Below are 26,215 nucleotides of genomic sequence, written 5' to 3' on the forward strand. Positions count from 1 at the left end.
TTGTATGAAAGAAAAATTACAATTCAACACGTTTTTAAACCTCTCCCATCGTTTTTCTTATACACGGTTATTTTCGTTTAATTTATTTATTCTGATGACGAGAATTAAAGAATAAGATTTTAAAAAATGGAATTTTAACAAAACACTTCCGGTACTGTTTACTTTTAAAGAAAAAACACACATTTTTACATTTTCCTAATACTATTCACTACACCTTTATTTATTTATTTTTTATTAAAACTAAAGTTTTTTTTGAACTTTTAGTTTTCCTTTTTAAAAATCACCTCTCTAATTTAATTTAGTTGGCTTGGCCCTCACTCAATCATAGTCAAAACCCAAGACTTCCCCGTGGACGGTAGTCAAAACCCTAAACGGCTAAACCTCCGCTTGCTCGTACAATCCAGACCGGAAACACTAAATTGCCAAATTCTATAGAACCAGGGCCATGGAAGGCGCAATGCTTGCTCGGAGGACCAACCGGAAGAGAAAGAGAGCGAATAAACTGTCGGAATCGACTGGTACGATTGAAGAATCAGAGCCTCAAAACCGTAAGGAGGACCAAGAAGAAGAAGACAAGGGAGAAGATGAGAAGACGAAGAGAATGAAGGTAGATGAAACAGCGGGAAAAGAGGAAAATGAAGGCGTAGAAGCAGCGAAGGAGGAGAAGAAGACGAAGGTTAAGAGAGGTGGAGGGTCTGGGATTATGACCACAGAGTCTTTTGGATCACTGAATTTGTCTTCCAACACTTTTAAGGCCGTTCAAGATATGAAATTTCAGCACATGACTCAGGTAAAAAGTTAAATTCCGGGGTCGAATTCAATGATTTTATTAGCTCCTTATTCATTCATGGATTGACATTGCCATGCTTCTAATATCAAGGCTTTTTTGGGGTAGAATTTGTGTAACTTAGCGTATATTTTTCGGGCGAAATTGGCTTAACGCAATTTACAAGTAAATTCAACTGCTGCAGATTCAAGCCAGAACAATCCCACCACTATTGATCGGAAAAGATATACTGGGAGCTGCAAGGACAGGATCTGAGAAAACTTTTGCTTTTCTAGTACCAGCTGTGGAGTTGCTATATCACACAAAGTTTACTCCTCGTAATGGAACCGCTGTTGTTGTCATTTGCCCTACACGGGAACTTGCGATTCAGGTGAAACAAACCCCGGAACATTCTTTCTTTGTTATTGGTTTGATATGTTACAGGGGTCGGTCTTATTTCACTGGCTCCAATTGAAGATCATTTTTTTTATGCCTGTTACATATCTAGGTTGAACATAAAGGCCTGCCTGTATTTGACTGATAATGCCATTCTGCAGAGCAGTTTTGTAAAATTGGCGGGCTGAAATATGGCTTGGTATTCATATTTGCATGATATGAAAGTTAACATGCTCAATAATTTAAGAAATTCACTTCTTAGAAAGAAGTCCGAAAACGGAAATGTTTATGTAAAATTTTATGCTTCACAAAACCAAAGAAATTGTGCTTTATTAGTCGATGTGCTGTCGCATTATGAGTTTTACGATAAATCATCTTGATTCTTCCCGAATATTTTCATCTCAATAATTCAGACCCACGCTGTGGCAGAGCACCTCCTCAAGTATCACTCACAGACTGTCGACTTGGTTATTGGTGGTGCAAATCGGAGAAGAGAAGCAGAAATTCTTGTAAAAGGAGTAAATCTATTGGTTGCAACCCCTGGCCGACTTGTTGACCATCTCCAGAATACCAAGGGATTTCTATATAAGAACTTGAAGGTTCCTCACATCTCTTCTATGGAAATATTGTTGTAGTCTATCAAAAGTATTTGTATCTGGTTATTTTGTAAAGTGGGGCTAATTTCTACCGATGGATTTCTCATTGAAAGATGATTCTACGCACTATTTCCTTAACTCTCTAATATTGTGCAGCGGTTAATAATCCCTTTACTGAAAACTTGTTAGTAGTTTCCGACCCTTTTCTCAATTTTGGTTGTTATGATAGATATAAAATTTAGCCTCTTGGTCTGGTTGGACTAAACATATTTTATTGAGATGTAAGTTTGCATCCCGACATCATAACAATTGACCATCCCTGGTTTCATTGTTCTATTGGACTTGCAGTGCCTTGTCATTGATGAAACCGACAGGATTTTGGAAGATAATTTTGAAGAAGAAATGCGACAGATTATCAAACGTCTACCCCAGGTACACTATACGATTCGGCATTCTAACTAGCATTACAAATACTCAACACTGAACAATAGATGCATCCAGCTTGCAACATATTCTTATTTTCTTTTGTTAGATAGAGATAAGAATGTAGTGAAGTGTGTATGATTATATTCAGCATTCAGCTTCGATGCGTTATTTTTGTTGTTTTAGTTGCAATTCAAAATGGATTTTACATGGTTATTTCCTTGACTTATTAAGTAGCTATTGAATGTGCAGGAAAGGCAGACAGCTTTATTTTCAGCAACCCAAACCAAGAAGGTTTGTGCATTATATTCATGTCCTTATCTTATAATAGTCAATCTTTTGCTTTCTGCATTGTGTTTATCTATTTTAGCACGAATTAATAGGCTGCACATCGACCATTGTTCAGTTATTTTTCTTGCACTGAGTTTACTCATGTGTGTGCGCCCATATGCTACATGAATTGCTTTGTTCTGATAATACTTTTCTTGTTAAACCTGTAGGTTGAAGATCTTGCTAGATTGTCACTGAAAGATCCTTTTTTGATTGATGTGGATGAAGGGAGGACTAAGGTAGGAATCCAGATGGTTTCATGTATTCTTTTAGTAATTTACTTGTGTTAATATCTGTCATGCATTTAAATCTACTTATATGTATTTAATACATTCTTTGTTTATTTTGATATAGCTCTAAATCTTTAAAGTCTAACAAGATTATGTGCACTGTAGGTCACTAATGAAGGGCTAAAACAAGGCTATGTTATTGTGCCCAGCGATAAGAGATTAATTCTCTTCTTGTAACAAGATTATATACTTTTCTGAAGACCATTCGTTCTAAGAAAGTGATGGTCTTCTTCTCTTCTTGTAACTCAGTTAAATTCCACTCTGAACTTCTTAAATACATTAATGTGGAGTGCTTTGATATCCATGGAAAGCAAAAGCACCAGAAGAGGACAAAAACTTTCTTTGACTTCTGCAAAGCAGAGAAAGGAATCTTACTTTGTACTGATGTTGCTGCTCGTGGGCTGGATATTCCTGCTGTGGTATGTTTCCTTCAACTGTTATGTCTTGTTTGAACTTCATGCTATGCCAATAAGCTTCTGTTCTGTCACATTACCAATACTGCAACAAGCAGTTGTTCACGGTAAATCTTCTTCTTCTTTTTTCATTTGCTTGTAGGACTTGATTGTGCAGTTTGATCCTCCAGATGATCCCAAGGTGCCCAAATTTTCTCTACTAATGTATTTCAATTAATTTTTGCATGGAGTAATTTTTCTTTATCCATTATTAATTCAGGATAAGAATCCAATTTCCAATTGGAGTTGATTTCCCAATTAACCACGATTTAATATACTTGGTAATCAGGTTCTAGGACTAGATTTTCTAATATGCCTTTCTTGTGGCTGTTTAAAGAGCTTTGCTGGTTTACAAGCATAAGTAAGCAAAGAGCGAATGCATACTTCCACTCTTAAGATGGTGAATAGGAATACCATCCAGAGAGAGGAGTGAGAGGAACTCAAGGAGTTAAAGTTGTTGAATAAGAAGAGTATCCAAGATAACTCTAATGATCCCAAGAAGAAGAAAATAGAGCACACACTTAAAGAAAGCTCACAAAACAAACTAATTAGCAAAGCTTTTCTTCTTTAGCTCTAGGCTTTGTTTTTCTTTGAATGATGTACAATGCTTGAGAACTTGGGTATTTATAGCAAACCAAATGATTAAACTAAGATTATTTATTACCACACAAAACACATTAATTGCACCTAATAATTTTTATTCAACCATACCTAACATTGCCTAACTTTCCTTGCCTAACTTTGACATTGATTTTCAACACTCCCCCTCAATGTCAGCTCTCATTCTTTGCACTGTGCTGAGCAGACAGCGAAAATTTTCGAGCTTGCCTGTACTCAAACTTTTTGTGAACAAGTCCGCAACTTGATCATTCGTCTTGACCTGTCTCATCTCAATCTCTTCTTGCAGAGCCTTTTGACAAAATGGCACGCGTTTTCTGAAAAACCGGGAGCTTTCGGCTTTGTCTCCCACGCTTGTCGGCAAAAGTGTGCAGCTGATTTCTCGCCTTCCACGCGTCTTCTGAAAAGCTGGGAGCTTTTGACAAAGTTACACACGCTTTCTGAAAAGCCGGGATTGCGTCTGACGAGATGGCGATCTTTATGCCGGAAATTCCGGTTTTGAAGAGTGGTGTCTCTTCATTTCTGAATTGGTGAACGCCTCTCCTTTAATAGAGGTGATCGATCACCTCTAGCATGCACACTTGAAAATTGTCCAGAAATCGTCTCCGGCCCGTCGAGATTTCACTCCATCCAACCCTTCTCTTTTAACTTCTTGAAAAATGGCTAGCTCATCTAACCCATCGAACATTTGCTTAGATTTGAGTCTAAGCAATGATCCTGTTGCGCCGCGTCAGGATAAGGTATGGTGCCCGTCTTTCTTATCTTCTCATGGCCCTCTTACAGATGAGGACTCTGTGATGACGGATGCAACAACGGCTACGATAGTAGCTCGGAACCTCCTCACTGCCAAAGATAGTCAGCTGCTTTCAGGACGGTCCGATGAGTTGGCCGTTCAAGAGTCCCTGGCTCTCAGTGTTCAGTGCGCTGGCTCTGTGTCAAACATGGGCCAACGCCTACTTGCTCGCTCCCGTCAGGTTGAATCATTGATGGCGGAGGTGGAGAGTCTTAAACAAGAGAACAAACAGCTTAAGTACGAGAACCGAAGTTTGCACGTGCTTGCCAACAATTATTCGACAGGCATGAAGAGGAAGCTTGATGAGCTTGATGACCGACAAAGGTTTGCGGCTTTCTTCCAGAGGCACCTCTTTCCTGGATCATCTAGCGTTCCACCAAGGATTGGGGCCTTGAATGATCTATCTTCGGTGCCTCCCGCTCCTATGCCTCTTGCTCCGATGCCTTCTGCTCCGATGCCTCCTGCTCCGATGCCTCCTGCTCCGAGAGTGTTGCCACGTAGTGGGGCCTCACGTACACAACCCTTGTGAAGGCTCCACCTTTCTCTTTCTTTGTTAGATACATTTGTAATTTCTCGAAAATTAATGAACAAGCTTTGTTTTATTCAGTGCATTGGGTTGCCTCCCAAGTAGCGCTTTCTTTTACGTCTTGCAGCCGGACGAAGCCTTCTTAGGCTCAATTGGAACCCACGGCATGAAATTTATCTTTGAATGGGGGTTGGATAGTATGCTCCCCCATCTTCTGTTGCAGCTTTTCTCCAAATTCTCTAAACTCTTCATCACCGGTTATGATTAAGTCATCCACATACACTAGCACAATAGCTAGCTTTCCTTCATTGGCTTTGACAAACAAGCTGGAATCTGCAGGTGTTACTGAATAACTACTTTGTGTTAGAAATTCAGCAATCTTACCATACCACGCCCTTGGTGCTTGTTTTAGACCGTAGAGTGCTTTCCTCAACTTGCACACGTACTCGGGATGAACTTTACTTTCAAAGCCCATTCGCTGCATCATGTAGATCTCCCGATCTAACTCTCCATGCAAGAAAGCATTCTTCACATCCATTTGGTATAGATTCCAATTTTTGTTAGCTGCAAGTGCAAGTAGGACTCGTACGGTTGTAAGCTTTGCTACTGGACTAAACGCTTCATCATAGTCTAGTCCGTATTGCTGAGAGAAGCCTCGAGCCACCAACCGAGCCTTGTACCTTTTAACTGAACCATCAGGACGACGTTTTATCTTGTACACCCATTTGCAGAATATGGGTTTCACATCCCTTGGCTTTGGCACCAAATCCCAAGTCTGATTCTGCTTAAGTGCAGTGATTTCTTCTTCCATAGCTCTTATCCATTCAGAACTCTGTGATGCTTCTTCAAACACCTCAGGTTCTTTTGGTGCTCCATCAGTTATGGCAGCATTGGCATATTTAGGATTTGGCTTTCGTACTCTTGTTGACCTTCTTAGTTGTGCTTGTGGAGTTGATACTTCCACTTCACTAGGTCTAACTTCTTGTGGTTGTTGGTACACACCTGTTTGCCAAGGACTCTTAGGTACTTCTTGCCCGACATCGTCTCCAGCAAGCAAATCTTCAGGCTCATCTGGACTTGATTGGATTTGGGCAGCTCGGTCTCCCAGTTTCCCTTGCAATGTATCTTCTAAATCTTTTGGGTCGAGCAACGCCTCATTTTCTGAGCACCAACAAGATGATGCTTCTGCATCCCATTCTTCCTCCAGGGCTAGAGATGCAACGACATCCCAATCATCTTCAATTTTCTTCTCTGAGTTGGCGACGTTACTTTCTGCAGGCCTTTTGAACCAGCAATCCTTCGCCATATGGCCATTCTTTCCACAATTGTAACACTTGCCCTCAAATCTTTTATTATTCTGGGACTGACCACGGTTGCCGTGATACTTCGGAGCTCCCCCTGGGCGAGAACTCCCTCCTCCTTGATGACCTTTTTCCTTGTCACCATTTGTTTTAGATCCACCACCAGCACGCTGCTTAAAGCTGCCTTTACTTTTGGTGTAGAGCGCTTCCTCCTCACCTTTTAACGAGACCCCTCCCATTTGCTTTGCCAAAGCTTCTTGATCGGCAAGCAAATTCTCGAACTCAACAAGTGATGGTTGGGTTGGCCATCCTTGTATAGCGGCAATGAACCCTCGATATTCGGGTCTCAAACCATGGATAATTATTCTCTTCATCCTGGTTTCCCCAATAGGAGCTGTTGGATCTAATTCTGAAATTTCGCGGCATATCGACTTCACCTTGTGAAAGTACTGGGCAATCGTCATGTCGCGTTGTACCATCGATAGCAGCTCATTCTCGAGAAGTTGCAATTTTGTATCGTTCCTCTTCGAAAAGAGTGTAACAAAAATGTCCCATGCTTCCTTTGGCGTTTTGGCATCCCGAATGTGCTCCAACATTTCTTCTTCAATTGTGGTCTTTAAAACAAACATTGATTTGCCTGCTTTAATTTTCCACTTCCGCAAGACGCCGTTAGCATCTTCCACTGTCGGTTGTGTAACTTCACTACCACCGACAACCTCCCACAAGTCTTGACCTTGAAGGTAAGACTCTATACACGTTGCCCACGTGTTATAGTTTTGGTTGTTGAGCTTCTTGATTCCTCCAACAACTTGAAGATCACCCATCGTATCGGCAAGACTTTGACTACACCGAACAAGCTTGAGTGACTACCGTGCAGAGTAATACACTACTCTCGACACAAAGAAGCTCCCTCTCAAGGTTTGTGATAACCCCAGCAATAATCTCAAGAAACCTTTTCTGATGTGGAAGATCAGTCAAAACTGCAACCACAGAGCATACTCAGAATTCCAAGAGACTTTACAACCAATGCTCTACCAAGAACGATCCCTGACCGACTTGGCTCTGATACCAATTGTTGAATAAGAAGAGTATCCAAGATAACTCTAATGATCCCAAGAAGAAGAAAATAGAGCACACACTTAAAGAAAGCTCACAAAACAAACTAATTAGCAAAGCTTTTCTTCTTTAGCTCTAGGCTTTGTTTTTCTTTGAATGATGTACAATGCTTGAGAACTTGGGTATTTATAGCAAACCAAATGATTAAACTAAGATTATTTATTACCACACAAAACACATTAATTGCACCTAATAATTTTTATTCAACCATACCTAACATTGCCTAACTTTCCTTGCCTAACTTTGACATTGATTTTCAACAAAAGTGACATAATATCGAAGGGCAAAGTGTTTGAAAGATAAGAAAAGATATACGAGTGTTTCATTGTTTGTACCCATTATCGATATTGTGAAGATTTGTGTTTGTGCCTTGTGGACATAGGCATATAAGCAAACACGATAGTTCATGTTCTTTGTTTTCTTCCGTATTTTCTTGGGCTTCCTGAGTTCATTTGTTTTACCCATTTGTAAAAGATTTCACAACAAAGGGATATCTTTGTGCAGGAATATATCCACCGTGTTGGTCGAACAGCTCGAGGAGAAGGTGGAACAGGAAAGGCATACCTTTTCGTCATTCCTGAAGAGATGCAGTTTATTCGCTATTTGATGGTATGGTTAGTCAAGAATAAGAAACGAATGGAAGCAACCAAATCTAAAAAAATGCCGTGCTTTTCAGAAGGGTGTCTGTTTAAAGCAAGCTTGATTGAATTTATGGCCTTCAGCTTTTATTTAGGTTGCTACGCTTTGGTGCTTGTTCTCCATTTCAATTGCTTATGTTATTATGTGTTCAGGATGAAAAAGTCCCCGTTGAAGAAATATAAATACAAGGAGAGTATGCTGAAAAATGTGCAGTCGCAACTGGTAATGTTCTGTTGTTCAATCATAATCTACTACCATACAATAACTGTTTCCAAGGAACCTTATGTGTTGCTCTGTTTGATGCAGGTGGAGATGGTTCAGCGCAACGATTATCTCCGCAAATCAGCAAAAGAAGCATATAAATCTTATCTATTAGCGTATGATTCACACTCTATGAAGGACATCTTTAACGTCCACCGACTTGATCTGCAGGTACTCAACTTTTTCTTTCTTGATTGATGTTGCAGAGGAAATTAATATTTATCTTTTCATCTGAATTAATTGGCAAAGAGACCCTAACTGGAATTGGACTGTGTGCAGGCGGTTGCAGCTTCATTTTGCTTTCTGAGTCCCCCCAAGATGAATCTGAACTTAAACAGCAATGCTTCAAAGTTCAGGAAGAAGATGGGCAAAGTACGAGGAAGCCGAAATGGATTCAGCATGAGCAGTCCCTATGGAAGGCAAAAAGGCGGAGATGAAATTCGACAATTTGTAAGACATTAGGGAGTCTTGAGCCAAAAGAAAGAATCCACATTAACTTGTGTAAAAAGTGATCAAATGGTTAAGATATGGAAAAGTGATTTCTGCCCTCTTTTACCTTAATTTTGTTGATTGATTCTCCTCATAGTGTTGTAGGCCAAAAGCAGAGTGCCATAGATTATTCCCTTTACCTTCCAAGAAACAATCTGATGAATTATATGCATTCGATACCTTCAAATTTATTTGATACATATAAATTACTAACCATCTCTAATTCGAATAAATTTTTCATAAGGAATATAGATATGATGATTATGGAGAAATTAAACAATTCCAATTGTTTCTATCATAAAAACACGTCTCATCATAATAAAAGGAAAATTAATGAAAGGAGTTTGAAAACTTTGAGTTTTAACAATAAGGACAAAATAAAGGGTAAAATGAATAGTACCATGTTTGACTTTTTACTGTAAAAATATGGTTTTTCGTTAGAGTGAACAGTACCGCAGACTTTTCATTAAAACTCCTCGTAATAAATGGATAAATGGCACAACCATGAGATGAAATACACGTATTATTCTTGCAATATAATATCAAAGAGTAGGCAACAAAATTCTTACTTCTTAAAAAATATTATAATTCTTACTTTTAAAAAAATATTATGAATAAATAAATTCATAATCTCGTTGATAAACATGTTCAATACTAAAGTATTCCCTAGCGTTTGGCGTACATAATATTGTTGGCTTTTTTTATTTTTAAAATTACGAGTCCAATGCGATTTTATTAGCTCCTGACTTATGGGATGCATCTCTGATGTTTGTGTGCACTATATCAATAGGCGAGCAACGAAGGGCAAGGGGTGGAAGTGGAACAAGGCTATTGTATTGTGCTTAGTGAGAAGAAATTTATTCTCTTATATTATCTTCTAATGGTGAATCAGAACTTCTTCGACACGATGTCACATCAATTGTTCAGTTTTTAGGGTATCTTTTAACTACAACATAAAACACCAATATTGTAATACCTACAAAATATGATTGTTTTGACATATGTTTTCGCCCAATTAATTTTGTTTAAATCAATCCATGATCCGTGTATCTCATCACCATACGGTACTTTATGTATATTTCTTCCCACATGCACTATTGTTGTTACTGCAATTTAAATTTCTCCATCAAATCGGTTGGATTTTGTTTCTAAACTGAAATTCTCTGGGTGTGGTAATCCGCAACTCTAGTGGAGGCTTTATTGGGGCTGCCTCATTTAATTTCTAGGAGGTGTTCTCTCCTGCTCAAATCGAAGTGTTGGTGGTTAGAGTTGGCTTGATCGAAAGGGGTTTACAAAATATAGTTTTTGAGAGCGATTCAGTTCAGATTGTTTCCACATTGAAAGATTCTTCTACTAATTTGTTGATTATTGGACCTATCATAGAAGATGCCAAGCTCTTTATGAAAATGATCGTTGAAGTTTCTATTGTCCATGTTCGCCGTGATGCCGACTTTGTAGCCCATAGAATTGCTAGGTTTGCTCTTCATTCGGAGAGTAATTGTACTTGGTTTGGCAATCCTCTTTTGTTTATCTGCGATCTTCTGGAGGAGGACCTTTTTTTTCTTATATTGTTTAGCTTGGCATTGGAATGAAATACATCGTCTTTTTATAAAAAAATAAAAATATAAAATCTCTCAATTGCAAAGTGTCCTTGGCATTGGATATAAGTACTCAGGGCCCCTCAAGGTGAATTTGACCTAATTTGAACGTGGACGGACAAGGTGACGGCAATGCATCAAAGTTGCTCAGGGAAAAGGAAGATACGCATATTAGGAATTAATTTGATTTTTCGTTGATGTTTGGTTGAGTTAAACACAGCATTTCAATCAGATTCTTCTAATTGACAACAATAGTAAGCATTACTATCATAGGACCAACAAAAACCACTAAAAATAAAAGAAAGTCACACAACCCATGAAATTGAAAAGTTGCATAACCCATGACATTGAAAATAAAATTTGCAAAACCCATGAAATTGAAAAAAAAATCTATAGAACATGAGAGAAATTACCATGAGACTAACCTTGCATAGGAAGTCGTGGGTCGAGACTCGAAACAGCGAGAGGAAGTCGCGGATCGCGGGTAACGGGGATGAGAGACTAAGAGTGAAACGGCGACACTTGCAAATCGGTGGGATGTGAGAGATTGACTAACGGAGAGTGAGACAGGTCGCTGGAAAGGAAAAAGACAAAGACTGATTGAGTTGAGAGAGGGTGCGTGGAACAGTGGAGTCTGGGAACTAGGAAGGAAATGAGGGTCCAGAGGGCAGAGGCTAACAGAGGGATCGATATTTAGGATTACGATTACAATACAAACGCAGCAACGCAATTTAGATTGAAGAGAGGAAGAACAAACGACGCCGTTTCAAGAAAAATCATTAATTTATAATTAATTATAAAACAACGTCGTTTTGACAACACTTCAGTTCGGTTCATTTTTCGAACCCCATAAACCGAACCGAACCAACTAGAATCGGTTTGGTTTGGTTTTTTTCGACCTCGGTTCAGTTTTCAGTTTAGTTTTTTTCGATTTTCGATTTTTCGAACCCACCCCTATTGAATTCACCAAGTAAACTTCGTTTAATTCTTGTATTTACAACTCATTGCCACGAAGTATGAGTGCATGTCATTACCATGAAGGTGAAGGTGTTGGATTATTGAGGCAATGAAATAGCATTCATCAAGTCTATCCAAACAAAATTTAAAGAGCAGTGCTACAATTACCATCACATGTCGGTTTTATAGAAAGATGGTAGAAATGATCTTGCAAATGAATAATAACAATAGTATATTTCAAAACGAAAAAATAAAAATGGCAGTAAACTACGTACGGAAATTTCAATCCTTGACAATGATGTATAGATAAATATAATTTTATTTCCCTATTTATAATTGGTTGGCGGATTTGTCACGCAACAATTAGATGTCAGATTGAATAGCTGCAAAATGTAATGTTTTTGTCAAGTACGAGAGAGACCGGACGAACTTTGTCTACTCATTTTTATCAGGGTTTGCCCAAATTCTTGAAGATCCAGGAACCAATACACACTTATCTAATATATTTTAACATTATCTACTTGAAACAAACGAAAACAAGAGCTCCAACATATCGAGCCACCCATCTAGTAATGCTAGAGCGAAAATTCACAATTCATCTTAATTTTTAGCTGTCAGATCGAACAAATCAAGAAGATTAAATGACATAATTAATAAAAATGTATGAAAAATAAAAGTATGTAGATAAAACACACTTAAAAATTATTGTTTTTCTCATTATGCTAATATAAACAGATAAAATTGGGATTATCATCCGAAGATAATTTTACCTTTTTTTTTAAGTGGATGTTATTGAAGCTATAAACTTTGTCAAGATTCCAAATTAAACGAAGGAGCATTAACGAAAAGCTCTCGGTATTGTTCACTTTAACGAAAAACCATATTTTTACTCTAAAAAATCAATCCTGGTACTATTCACTTACAACACATTTTTGTCATTTTCGTTAAAACTTAAAGTTTTCAAGCCATTGTCATTAGTTTTTTCTTTTAAACAATGCATGGAACATGTTCTGGTAGTTTTAATTGGATTATTTAGGGTTGGGAATTAAAATATGGTCATGAAATTGGTTTGTGCTGATATTAATGAATAATTGGCGGCAACTTTCAGGTTTCACTTGAGGAAATTAGTTCTTAGGTCATATGTTTCCATTGAAATACAGCATGGTTGGTGGAACACATTTCAACTTCAAAATAATATTTTTTGAAGAGAAATTGTTATCGATACTTTAAATTTTAATTTCGTATTCTGAATTTTTTAATATTTAAAAATAAAAATATACTGATGAAGAGTACAAAATAAAATTTTCAAAATATCAATAACATGTTTTATATTAATATGCAATGTAACAACTTGTTTTCGAATAATCGTAGCGACGTCGGTGCACAAAGAATATCTCCGTTCTTCAATTTGCTCTAATCCAAAAAGAAAATAATAATTAAAGTCCAAAAAATATTAGAAAAAAGAAAAACACGTATAGGATGAGGTCCTTTGATTTGAATGAGTTTTCAAAATTCTGGTTTCTAGAGGGGCTCTGCGCGTCTTCTTGACTTTGTAGGAAAAGAGCATTCAAATGTTTCCAAAAAATTCAAAATCCGACAGCAGTTCAGAGACTGCGTGGCATTTTCGTTATTTCCTGTCAAGTTGGAGGGTAGCTTAACAAACTCACAACGAAGACCCCCTCGCTACCGTACCTAGCTTCTCATCTAAGCAAAGCTCTCTCTCTCTCTTCTCTCTCTGTCTCTCTCTCTCATCACGATAAAACCACCGCGACTTTGGTTCTCTCTCTCTCTCTAACCAAAAAACCCTCAAACCCTCGGCTGCCTCTCTCTCATCCGCAACCGGAATCTTCACTTCCTGTCTCATAGGGTAGGCTTCGGGGATCGAATCCATGGGGCAGCAATCGTTGATCTACAGCTTCGTGGCGCGCGGCACGGTGATCCTCGCAGAGTACACGGAATTCACTGGAAACTTCACCAGCATAGCTTCCCAGTGCCTCCAGAAACTTCCGGCCACCAACAACAAGTTCACCTACAACTGCGACGGCCACACCTTCAACTACCTCGTCGATAATGGCTTCAGTAATTCCTCTTTCTCTCTATCTCTCTCTCTCTCTCTCTCTCGTCAGATCTCCTCAGATTGATTTTTTTAGTTTCCGGTCCGATCCGCGTATTGATCGTGGATTTGATGTGCCGATTTTGCTCGATTTGGATTTCCTTCGTGGTTTCTATGCTATTTTTGGAAAATCGTTTATTATTAGTTCGATTGGCATAGATTTTCTCTTTGAGGCCGTCGGATAAGATTCGTATAGATTCTCAAACTTGTAATTTCTTTTCTTGTGCGTTTTTCTCGGATTTTGTTAGGCTGTTTGGTAGGTGAGAAAATGTTTGTGAATAATGATAAAAGAGTCAAGTTTGTGCGGTGAAAAGGATTGATATGAGTGTTGAATAGGGATACGAGAGGAAAAATTAAGTTCACGATCGAAGTTTTTAATTGGGTTTTGAATTTTCTGGATTCAGTTAGTAAATACTATTGTATCCGAATTATGTTAGTTCTAGATTTCTCGAGTCGAATGAGCATGGCTTTGTGTCTCCTTTGATTTCGTAAAGCTTATTCACTTGTGCATTCCAATGGCTTTGGAAGTGTTTTTTGTTACCGGATTTAACCAACGAAAAAACTCTCAGCTTAAATAAGTTGAATGAGTAAGATATTTTAGCTTCTAGTTTTCGTAATTACTAGATTAAGCTTTAGGAAATATGGCAAGAAGTCGTTAATGTCAAATCTGAATTAATGTTTTATTGCTATGTATGTTTCTACCAAGTTTTTCAACATTACCGAAACAGAATAGGTTAAAGGAGTTGAACAGGAATGATCTCACTTTAAGGAGCCTCTGGAAACGTAGTGCCACCATACGCCACTGTGAACAGCTCTTATTAATTGATCTGTCAAAATCGGTTCTCTTACATGAAGGCATGCACTAGAACCTTGAGTTTCTGAAGTTTAAAGAAAAGAGCCGTGTAAAATTACTTTTCAGTCGAAAAACATTTCAGTTTTAATTATGCAAAGTTGGATGATGGGATGTTTTTTTATTCGTGTTTGTTTCTCTTTATTCTTTTGAATTTTGATACATTTATGTCTATAAGAGTTGAACTAACTTTACCCCTTCGATGCTACAGCATATTGTGTAGTTGCAGTTGAGGCTGTTGGTCGACAAGTTCCTATTGCCTTCCTTGAGCGAATCAAGGAGGATTTTACCGGTAGATATGGTGGGGGAAAAGCTGCAACAGCAGTTGCAAATAGCCTAAACAAGGAATTTGGGTACTGTTGTTTTATCTTTCCCATTTATTGAATTGAATGTGGTTGACCTTTCCTATGATGTCTTCTAATCTCGCAAATTTTGGTGCCAATATAGGTCCAAACTGAAGGAGCACATGCAATACTGTGTGGATCATCCCGAGGAGATCAGCAAGCTTTCAAAAGTGAAAGCACAAGTCTCAGAAGTCAAAGGAGTTATGATGGAAAATATCGAAAAGGTAAGGCCTTGTGATTTGTTTAGATCTAGAAAACCAATCGTCTTTGTTTAGTTTGATATCTAATTCTTGTGGTGAGGTTTTTAGCTGGGACTGATAATTTTGGAACCTGTCAATTTCTTACACGACCTGTTAACCTAATCCGAAATGACACGAAATAATGGGTTTTGGGTCAACACGTTAACTAATCGGGTCGTTATGGGGTCGCACGTTAAGAGTTTGTTAAGAACGGGTTCTTAACAGGTTTACCTGCGGGTAACCCGTCTCAACCCGATAAAAAGAGTTAGTTTGATGGTTTTAAACTACTAAAAAACCTTTCTACAATAGCCATAGTATTTTTCTCACATAGTGAGATTAAAAAAATTCCAAACCAGTTTAAAAATACATAAACTATAAATTTAAATTTAACCGTTGATTGTCATTATGAGCGTTTATATATATGTATATGTATGTATTACATTTTTCATACTTCTACATTAATTAAAAAACCTTACTACAACAATTGCCACAGGATCTGACTTCACATAAGTGAGATTACATCCTTACCGTTGGATTATTTGATCTGACTTACGTTTTTCATTTGATCATGTATTGATTTAAAATATATTTTCTTTAACGTTTTGGGTCATATTAATTGGTTGATTTCGGGTCGGGTAATATTACCCATTTTAACTACAAAACCGTTAAGATATTGGATAAATCACGAACACAGAAACCACGACACAAATGTCAGGTTTAATTTATTGTAATAATTATTTTGAGATTGGGATCAATGTGGTGCGAGATTATTTGATTATATTCATTGCAGGTTCTTGATCGTGGGGAGAAAATTGAACTTCTGGTTGATAAAACAGAGAACCTCCGCTCACAGGTCAGCGATTGATGCCATTCTGTTTTACCCTGCAATAGCCAATTCAATTACTTATATTGAAATTGAACCGTATTTTGTTGGCTTTTCATTAGTATCAGTAAACCCATAATCACTGTAGGTTTGGTGTAATTATATTTCTCTTTTTGCGGGTTGAGCGTTCAGATTTTGTGTGGTTAATTTTCTTATGTATCTGTTACTGTTGGTTTGGCGAGGCAGGCACAAGATTTCAGGCAGCAGGGAACCCAGATGAGGAGGAAGATGTGGTTGCAGAACATGAAGATCAAGCTGATAGTTTTGGGAATCTTAATCGCTTTGATTCTCATCATCGTTCTATCCGTTTGCAATGGCTTCAAATGCTGATGTGTCCGTAGACTCTTATCGGACACAGGATGGAGTTTGTTTGTCGCGCTTATTTCTGGTCTACGTATATTTATTCTTGGTTGCACATCCTACTTTCTGCTATAATTTGTATTGCAAGACCGTTTGTATAGCTTGTATTCGTGATTTTTTTCTATAATAGGCTCTGTCGGATGTGTGAATCGTTCTTGATTCCTTTTGCTCCATGGAACTTATGTTGTAGCACTTGTGACTGATTCTAGATTTGGTATTCAACGGTTGAAAAGTGTCGAATGTGCATCTTATCGCCTTTGCAAGGACCGTAAAACCGCCCAAATAACGTGAAACGAAAAAATTCACGGGAAATGAAACGTGAGGGAAATGTGCTTTTCGCTTTCATTTGAGAATCGAAAACATGAGGGGAAACGTCCCTTAAGATTAATGTATGAAAATGGCTTTTGCCAAACGGAAAAACAAGTCCAACCTTTTCGACATTCTTCAATGTATGTTGTATGAACCATGAAGTACGAAGTCGGAAGACAATGATTCATTTGTTGATCTGCATGTTGTGTATCAGTCTGTCTTTCCCGAACCAGGCAGCAACACACAACACAACCGAACGTCTGATCTCTTCTACTGACTCCAAGCTTTCTTGGTCGACAATCTACCGGCAAAATTCGTCGAGTTTCCTGACATAATAGCTTACAAGGTACTTGTCCCTCGTCTCCCAGAAAGGTGGAAGAAATTAATCAAAGCTATCTTGAACAAGTATCAAGCAATTGTTGTTCCATCTTAAAAGCCAACGCTGTAAAACAAGTTAGTTCTGCGATGCTCACCTCAGCCTAATCGACTCTTCCACCGGCTTCACAAATCGCTTCGACGACCAAGTCTCTCAACTCTTTACAATTAATTTGTCCCTTTTCTGCAGAAGATTTAGCTTTTGACAATGACTTGCTTATAGAAGGTGCCTGTATATCACCAAAAAGAACATATTAATAATTGAACAGAAGACACACTGCATGAGCAAAAACGCCGCAGAACTCAGAAGTTCTACATTCGCAAATAGCAAGATAGGCTTAAATGCAGTAGCAAACCTTTTCCCGTTCTTCAGGTGAGAGGCGCACATTGCGTGAACTCATTGCCAGGCCGTCGTTTTCACGCACTATTTCAGAACCTATCACTCTCGTAGAAAAATCAAGATCTCGAACCTGTACAAATTCAAAGAGACCGATAGTCCATAAGCAGCTTCCTACAAATGTAGCTAACATCATATCATCAGAATACATCATGTCTAAAACTACTGCAGCAATTAGGTTTGAAATGGCCAAATGAAATAAATCAAACAAAGTTTTTGAAACCGGTTTTAACCCAAACCCGAAAGTTATGCTCTGCAACAATTTTCAATTCAATGAACACAACATTGGCAATCTATTTTTCCTTCCTCAAAAAATGAGCACACCAAACATTCTTGCATTGACAAAGCACATTAAATCAAGACCAAAATCGGGTTCAAACAACAAATTCTCACACCCAACATTTTGTCATTCCTTGTATGAACTCCGTTAAATCTACCCTCCCATGTGCCGCACAAGTGACATTTCGCACAAGAAATTAACGTAAGTTGACACGTCCTCGAATTCCAACAGTAAAGAGAATGCAAACAACAAAGACAAAAATTCGATGCAATTGAAAATGTAGGGACAAGACGAGAGGTCTAAATCACGTTTTGGCCACCACTTTTCCGACAAAATCTTCCAAAGTCTTACAATTTCATGCTCCCATTCATGAACTTCTAGAGGCTTATGGCGCCGCGAAAATGCCACGAAAAGAGATTTCATCACACATTTTGAAGGAAATTCGCAAAACCGATTAAAAATCAAGCTCTAAAAATCCAACAAGAACTTACCATCCGCTGAATAATCCGCCATTGCTGATAACCTTCTTCCCAAACACCGCAACATCCGGCTCCACAATGTTTAACAGCTTGCTCACCACCGTCGCCACCCCTCTGAAAAACACCGGCCTGCTCCGCCCGCACATCCCCTTTTCCACACGTCTCGTTCCCCGCCCCCTTCTCCTCCAGGCAGGACACCGTTTCACCGCCGTCGCTCGCACGTGCCCCATTACTCGCTGGTGCTTTTGCGTCAGTGTTAGTTCCATAGTCGTAGAGGTTGTGGGGGTTAAAAACGACGTCGACGCCGCCGGGAATTTGGGTGAGCTTCCGGACGTCGCCGTGGAAATCGGACTGGTATGTGGAGAGGTCTTCGGAAGGGGAGACTGACCAGGGTTCACGTAGATCGAGACGGCGAGGACGTCGGCGTGGGTGCGAGCTTCTCGGATGAGGGACACTTGTCTGTCGTGGAGGTAGCCCATTGTGGGTACTAGATCGACGGTCTTGCCTTGGGATCTCATGGCGCGTGACCACCTCCGCATCTGGTCCTTGTCTCTGATGATCTGTGGCTCTCCGGCCGCCATTGGAAGCTGGGATGTTGGTGTTTCGAGAAGGAGGGAGAGAGATAGCTTGGTGGAATTGGCGAAGGCAAATAGCAAAATTCAAGTGAGGAAGAAACTGCTTTCAATTTTTGTCTATTCGATCAAATAAACGTTGGATTAAAGGGGAGTATGAAATTTTATTTTTGAAACGACTAATTACCTCCAAGTTGTTGCTAAGACAATCTCATTCTATTTTTGTTAACTCTAATTCAAATTCTCGTTTGTGTCTCTTGTAATTGATGTTCAGTTGTAGCTGCAGTCATTAGAAAAATCCAATAATGGATTGTGTTTGAAGGGATGTGCTATACACACACCCTATTTTACTTCTCACACACTCCTTGATAATTTATGTCTATTGATCTTCTTCAATTCATCTGATCCGACGGTCAAAAATTAAAAAGGTGTGTGAGAAATAAAATGAGGTGTGTGAATATCACACCCCGTGTTTGAAACCACCAAGGAACTTTATTTCAATTTTGAACTTACCCACACACCCTCATACAAGACAACTTGATTCGGTGTTTGTTTGTGTTTGCCCCTTTGTTGGGACTATATTAACACACCTATATATCAATATGAACAAGTGAAACAACACAAGAAAGTGATATTTTGGACTATTAACATGCCACTTGATCTCTAAATTGAGAGATTTCTTCAAAGATTGGAAGCCTCTTGGATCTAAACGGACCCCATTCATTCATCAATTGCTCAAGCCCCTTCACAAAATCATCATCCAGGCTCAGTAGATCCAATGACTCTGGCAAACAACTCGTCGACCTTAATTCCATTAACAACTCGTGGGCCCGTTTCTTCGACTTGCTCTCCTCAGATCCTGGAAGTCTACTCTGCACCACGTCTTCCAGAATCAAACAGGCATCTTCATATCGACCCTGTTTGATTAAGCACAGGCCCAAGTTACAGGCCTTGTTCGAGTCAGGGTCGATCATTTGGGCCTTTTGATACACGACCTCCGCCATCATGTAGTTACCCTTTTGCATATAGGCCCAGCCCAAATTGCCCTGTAAAATTTATCACATTACTAATGTAACATGTTCCCAAAATTATGAACCTAGGCAACTCAACATAACATATCATATAGATATCTGATATATCATACCAGTAATCTTGAAGTCTCTTGCGTAACTGAAACTTGGAACTTCTTTCCGTGAGAGCGCGCAGTTTTAGTCGGCCTTCCGTTGAAGGCGGCTCCTTGGTATATCAACCTAAGCTTCCTCTTGAGCAAGTCAATTTGCTCTTCAATTTTGCCACATTTCTTGTACAAGTCAATGAGGACATTGTCAAGAGAGTCTTGGGCTTGTTTGGAGCAAAGGCCTCTAAAGGACTTAACAGCTTCAATGGCCTCCTCAGTTCTATCCAATTGCTTCATCACCACAGCCATGTCTTTTAGGGCACTATCCACCCTGTCTCCTGCATTTATTGCCTTCCAAAACAACACTATTGCTGCCTCTGGATCCTTTGCAACGAGCTGAAAAATATTACAAAAAAAAAAAAGAAAAAAAAGGGGTTTGGTAAGACTAACAAATTGGGCTCTGATTTGGGCCCCCAAGAAAAAAGCCCATGTAAATAATCGAGAACTGTCACTCCTCTCCATGTTTTTCAGAGTGGTCCAGACGAAGTGGGCCAACACTAATAAAAAATACCATAAATATTTTGCATTGCATTTATATATATATATATATTTTTTTTTTTTTGAGAAATTTATTTTTATTTTTGATGAACACAAAATCGTTTTCTTTTTAGGTACCAAGTTGACATCATAATTCAGAGTCCAGATCCAACATCCACGTGGTTCTTGGCCCCCACATCTTTAACAACAATTTAAATGGAGTTTCATTTTTGTCAATTATTTTATTGGTGTTCTTTTTCTTTTAAATTTTGATGGACTGCAAATAACATCTTAATACTCAAGTTATTATTAAGAATATAATGTTATTCATCTTGTTGCAATAAGGATCGTTCATGCAATTAATTATGATAAATAATATAACATTTCAAGTGGTTTAAACTTCTAAATTATATACACAACGAAACTAGTTAAGCTAATTAGCTAAAGCAACGTGTTTTCCTCTTTATATCCAAGTTCGATCAATTTGGATAAATTTAATGAAAAATATTCGCTTGTCTGTGTATATACATATAAGATCTACATTCTACGAACCCAAAGTTAATTATTTCACGAAATTAAACTATTTGGTTTAACTCAAGTACGTAATTTTCAAATCATTTACAACCTAATTTATTAACCAAAGATGAAATCTGAACCTGTAAAAGACATTGAGATCTAATTTTACACTCAACTACAGATAAATTATAATTCACCCAACGAATTATAAAAACTAGCCATAAAAATGATTGGAAAAGAGGTCGATCGATTGCATGGTAGGCAATAATCAGCTTCGAATTTGGGAAAAGGAAGAAAGAGAGTAGGTTTGAAGTTTAAACCTCATGCTCGAGCTCTAGTGTTTCTTCACCAACATTTTACCCCCACTTAAGTCAACCATTCGTCCAGAAAAATTAATAAAATAATGTACTAGCTATTCAATTATTGTGGTTTTTGAGTTGGGAAAATTAAGGAAATATTGAAGCATCCTCCAAACAAAAATGATGGATTTGGTAAAACAATAATCTCCATGGTAATTGGAAGACGCTTGAGTAATGCCAAAAGGGTGCGCAAAACCCAAAAAAGATAGAATGAGAGAATATTAAGGATGGATCATATCTCAAAGCGAGCAGAACAACTTAATTACAGACGGCAGTTTATCTTTAATCTATTTATTTATCTCGTCACGTGACGTATAAAACAAAGAAGAAAATGTATTTTTGTTTTCAACTTCAATGAAGGAGAACAATGCAATATGCAGGTACAACAAAATACATCTTGGAGAAATTAAACATGCAATTCAAACTCAATCGCTACTAATCAAACTCATCGTATCATGCAAAACCAAAATATGAGTTTTTATGACATGAATCAGCTTCTTATAACCCCCAAACGAAAAAAACAAACGAGATCTTAGATTTGGGCATCGCGAAGTTAGCTAGACTGAAAGAGCAGCATCCTCATCCAAGTTCAAATTTCTCTTCCCGTTGTTTTGATTATATCGCGTTTAAGAAATAAATAAATAAAAACTAGACTGGAGGAGTATTGAAGTTTGGGGACGAACCTGAGCATGTTTAGCTCTAACATAAGGACCATCACCAGAAGGAACCTTATGAATAACATGATAAAGATCATCTTTCTTCCCCTTGGTGCTGTCTCTGTTCATCTTCCAACTCCCCTCCATTCTTTTTCCTTTTTCCCCCTTGATTTCTCTGGATTAATTGGCTGCAATAATATTAATAAAAAAAGAAAAGAAAAATAAATAATATTTGAGGAACTAGGCCTACTCTCTCTCCCTCTGGAAATCGAGGAGGAGAGATATTACGAGTCAAATTTATACAAGCAAACTTCTGATCATATTTTCGGTTTTATAAGATGGTCAAGAACATTATGCTATATCACGACTCGATTCATCCTTTATTGGTTTATGTTCACACAAACAGCAAATCAACAACCTTGCCACGTGTCGGGTGGGACACGTGTCGCGCTGAAATTCAACCATTCTGGGATCCCTCTCGCTGGTTGCATTATTGGGATACACTCATGACCTTTTCCTTTCTCGAACATGATAATGTTAACAATATTAAATTTGTAGATTAAATTTTGTAAATTAAATTATATAAAAGTTGATGATTTGATTATTACTTAAATGTTGATAAACGTGCTAATTTTCTATTGATAACACATCATTTAATTTGCAAATTTAGTTTATAAATTTAGTTTTCCTAACATTACTTTTATATATAATTAACAATACACTACATTTTTTTAATATTTTATATAAAAGGTTTTTACTGAAAATATAATGTATTTTACTATAAATTGATACGTCATTTGACCCCACAACAGGGCCCTAGGGTTTCTTGTCAAATGTCAATGCCATTAGTCAAAATACAGCATTGTATAATCCCGCTTTAATCCTTTTGATTTGGGATAATGTAAACTATTTTTCATATCATTAGTAAAATTGATTGTAACTTATCGCATATAACAGATCGGTGGTCATGCCCTTTTAGCTACTTAATCATAGCCAGGTAGGGTGAGGTTTTCACACTACCTAATAAACATATAATTCTTCCCTATCCTATATATCTCAATTTTCGGATGATCGATTATGTTGAGACTCTTCTAGCACAAAGCGTCATGTGTGATCGATGAAAGTTATGAGAATGTTACAAATATGTATATATTAGGAAAAATTCTTATATATATATAGACGACAACACATCCTCTATGTTTATGTGTCTTATCCGATCTCGTCTAATGCTTTCTTGTTAGAAAGTTAGACGGCTACGAGTCTAGCTAAAAGGAAGATAATCTTATCAGTAGACGTTGGTTTGTAGGTTGTACGGGTGAACCTGACCTTTAAACCAGTCGGGTTCAGTTAGAACAACTAAGAACTAGATTTGAACGAGGATTTCAGATATAATCCTGACTCCTGAGCACTAAATTTTGTTGCTATCTTTAAAGAATATAAAAAAAATTCTAGAGAAATACTTGTATAGTAAGCAAGCAAGCAAGAAAATGGCGTCAGAGCAAAACTGTTGGAGCACTGTGTGAGGACTGAGGAGCTTTGCCATATATGGATGAACCTGGACATGTTCAGTGCACTAGTTAGGAAAAATGTTTGTATCTAGAGTGCGTATCTATAAGCACCGCCTTATATGTACAACATTTGATTTGTCGTGATTGATTACAACTTGGAAGCTATTATGTGCTTCGTTTCGTATGTCTCCCGGGTTTAATCTCATCTAAATTTATTGAAGAGAAAACGGAAGATATGGTTACGTTAATACTCGGAGTGTAACCCAATGTCTTTAACTAGAAACAACTCTAAAAACGTATTACTTGTTAGTTAAATAAACATGATTAACTTATTATCTTTTTTTTTTTTAATGGTATAACCCTAATCTTCAAGTGTTTTTCTTTGTAGTATTTTGTTTATTCACAACAAATGCACTACAAAAAAAAAAAAAAAAACCCTTTTCAAACGAAAGGATTTTGTCGGGTCAAATAAGGTTTCGTCGCCTAATGTTTTGTCTGACTGATATTCGTTGGGCAAAAGTCATTGCTCAAACGTTTGCCTGACGTAAAATAAAATTTTGCCGGGCGAATACTATTTGCCCAACGAATTATTCACGACTATTTTGTTGCACGAAGTGCGTTGACCAACTTGACCCGACAAACCTAACTTGCCCGATGATCGTATTTTGTCATCTCTTGCATGTACAGTCAAAAGTTATCCTTCTGATGGTGCACTGCTTCATTCCAAGCTTCTTCTTGCTCGCGTGCAACTTCTTCTTGATGGCGCATGGCCTCTAACTCCATCTCCAACTACTACAGTTTGGAAGACGACCACTTGCAAGCTAAGAGCTAGATGAAGAAGATCTCCTGAGGTCTCGAACCCAACCAGATCTTAGGCCACGGAACTCTTGGCCTTCTGTTGCCCACCCCTGTCTATGAACAACTATAGAGACACATCTGGATCAGGTGTTAGTTGCTTCATTGGCGTGTCCGGTTGATGTTCAAAGAGGTTGGCGAGGTACTCATCATTATTTTGAGACATAGAAGCCTACAAAAGAAAAAGAAACGAATTAAGATTATCGATCATAATTTTATAAAATTTAAGTGTAATGAAATTTGAAGTTAAAATGTTGGATGGAATACGTACATAAATATTGTCAGCTACCTGTTTGCCATAATTGGTGATGTATATTTAAACTAACCTAAACAAATATATTAATTTAAACCAAATTAAACTCGCAAGCGCACGAATTAATCGTAGTAATATTTGCAAATACGAGGTCGCTCCCACAGGGATTGCTTTAATACCAATTTAATTGATTAATCACGCTAGACTTAATTAAACAAACAAATGATATATTGAATTGAATAATTGAGTAATTGATTAAGACTACAATTAACAAGAAAAAGAAAAGATAATTAATTAAAATAAACACACGACACAAGAAAACCTAAAGTTATGAATTCACCAATAACAATCCTATTTACTTTTCCTAGAGCCAACTACTATCCAATTACCATGCCAATGTTAAAGGTTGTTCTTTCTAAGATATGAATTAATCCGTGGTCAGACATCGACTTTTGTATCTCTACATGATAATTATATCCTATTGGTTAGGCATACAATTAAACACATAAAAACCCATTAAGCGTAGAAGAATCATGTCAACCAAGTAGGACTATCTATAGCTTGATATTGGTCATCCTCACTAGTTTGTCTACTCTTCTTAATCTTAATTCCAATAAACCTAATTGATTGGTCATCCTCATAGATTTATCAAACTATCTAGATGCAACATTCCTAAAAGTGATCAGTCATTAGAAATCTGAATCTAGAATAAAATACCCACAAAGATTAAGAATATAACATGACATATAATCGGATAATAATTAACAAAGTACTTCGCAAATATTCATGTCATGACTTCATCATAAACCTTAGAAAATAACTTAGTTACACATAGAAATAAAAATAAAAGAAAGATAGAATCCGAAATCCATGGCAAATCACGTCCCTAAGCTCTTCTTCACAAATTGCGGAGATGGTGAATGGTAGTATGGATGTGGGTGATATCCGAGGTATGCGGGGTATCCGGGGCATGTGGGGGTCCTCTAGAGATAGCTTAGGACATCTTATTTATACTAGAAAACCCTAAAAGGTCTGAGAGAAACTCTCCTAAATAAAAAAAACTCCTAAACAATTAATAACACAAACTTGGAAAGAATCCTTCTTGGCTTGGGAAACACGTCTTCTATCTTGCACGTCAAATTTGGGGTTGATTTATCTTCTGAAAAATTCTGTGAAAATATAGGAAACGTAGCTTGATTTCTTATCTTTCCAAGCACATATTGCACGCCACTAGGAAAAATCGGGAAAGCCTTATTCATTCTCCCACAGCTGCGCAATTCTTTTGGGAAAACAACTTATGCGAGATTGATTTGTAAAATTGGAATGAACGCCTCCATGGAAAATTATGAAATTTGAATAGAACGATCTTTAGCCTCTTAGCTTCCTTCTCCAATTGGCCTTACATTAAAACTCCTCCAGAAATCGACTTATCACCAAAAACATTCTAAGTGCACAGAATGGCTGAAATTGAGAAAAGGAAAGTAATAAGGCTCTTTTATAATCAATTCCTTAACAAATTCTAGGGATAATTAATACGAAATTATGATAAATAATGAACCTATGAATTGGCATGTGTATCCCCCTAGGCGTTGACTTCCAAAAAAAACGAACGTTTAGCACGCCATTCTTCGACCGGTAGACGAGGAGCCAAGCACCAGAGTG

At 37.7% G+C, this 26,215-nt stretch overlaps 3 protein-coding genes and 1 pseudogene across 3 annotated transcripts; 2 read left to right on the forward strand and 2 right to left on the reverse strand.

The window, feature by feature from the left end:
- The first annotated feature begins 335 nt into the window (after positions 1-335).
- On the forward strand, positions 336-9,062 carry LOC103960701 (annotated as a pseudogene).
- Positions 9,063-13,297: 4,235 nt separating this feature from the next.
- LOC103960636 (putative vesicle-associated membrane protein 726) lies at positions 13,298-16,499 on the forward strand. Its single transcript, XM_009373120.3, has 5 exons — positions 13,298-13,630; positions 14,726-14,867; positions 14,962-15,082; positions 15,888-15,950; positions 16,167-16,499. The coding sequence occupies exons 1-5, from the start codon at positions 13,441-13,443 to the stop codon at positions 16,308-16,310; spliced, it is 660 nt and encodes a 219-aa protein (XP_009371395.1). The 5' UTR covers positions 13,298-13,440; the 3' UTR covers positions 16,311-16,499.
- Positions 16,448-18,871, reverse strand: LOC103960650 (pantoate--beta-alanine ligase). Its single transcript, XM_009373133.3, is given in 7 exon segments — positions 16,448-16,950; positions 17,123-17,254; positions 17,381-17,494; positions 18,193-18,224; positions 18,227-18,342; positions 18,344-18,563; positions 18,566-18,871. Coding segments are annotated over 7 exon segments (927 nt in total). The 5' UTR covers positions 18,762-18,871; the 3' UTR covers positions 16,448-16,833.
- Positions 18,872-19,221: 350 nt separating this feature from the next.
- Positions 19,222-22,267, reverse strand: LOC103960628 (protein SULFUR DEFICIENCY-INDUCED 1). The gene is made up of 3 exons (XM_009373113.3): positions 21,965-22,267; positions 19,897-20,265; positions 19,222-19,798 (listed from the first exon to the last, which is right to left on the reverse strand). Exons 1-3 carry the CDS (start codon positions 22,082-22,084, stop codon positions 19,397-19,399), a joined length of 891 nt encoding a protein of 296 aa, XP_009371388.2. The 5' UTR covers positions 22,085-22,267; the 3' UTR covers positions 19,222-19,396.
- Positions 22,268-26,215: the final 3,948 nt, after the last annotated feature.

The sequence above is a fragment of a genome, unplaced genomic scaffold (assembly GCF_019419815.1).
Source record: "Pyrus x bretschneideri cultivar Hongxiangsu unplaced genomic scaffold, Pyrus_bretschneideri_v1 Contig10, whole genome shotgun sequence".
In the NCBI taxonomy this organism is placed as follows: Eukaryota; Viridiplantae; Streptophyta; class Magnoliopsida; order Rosales; family Rosaceae; genus Pyrus; species Pyrus x bretschneideri.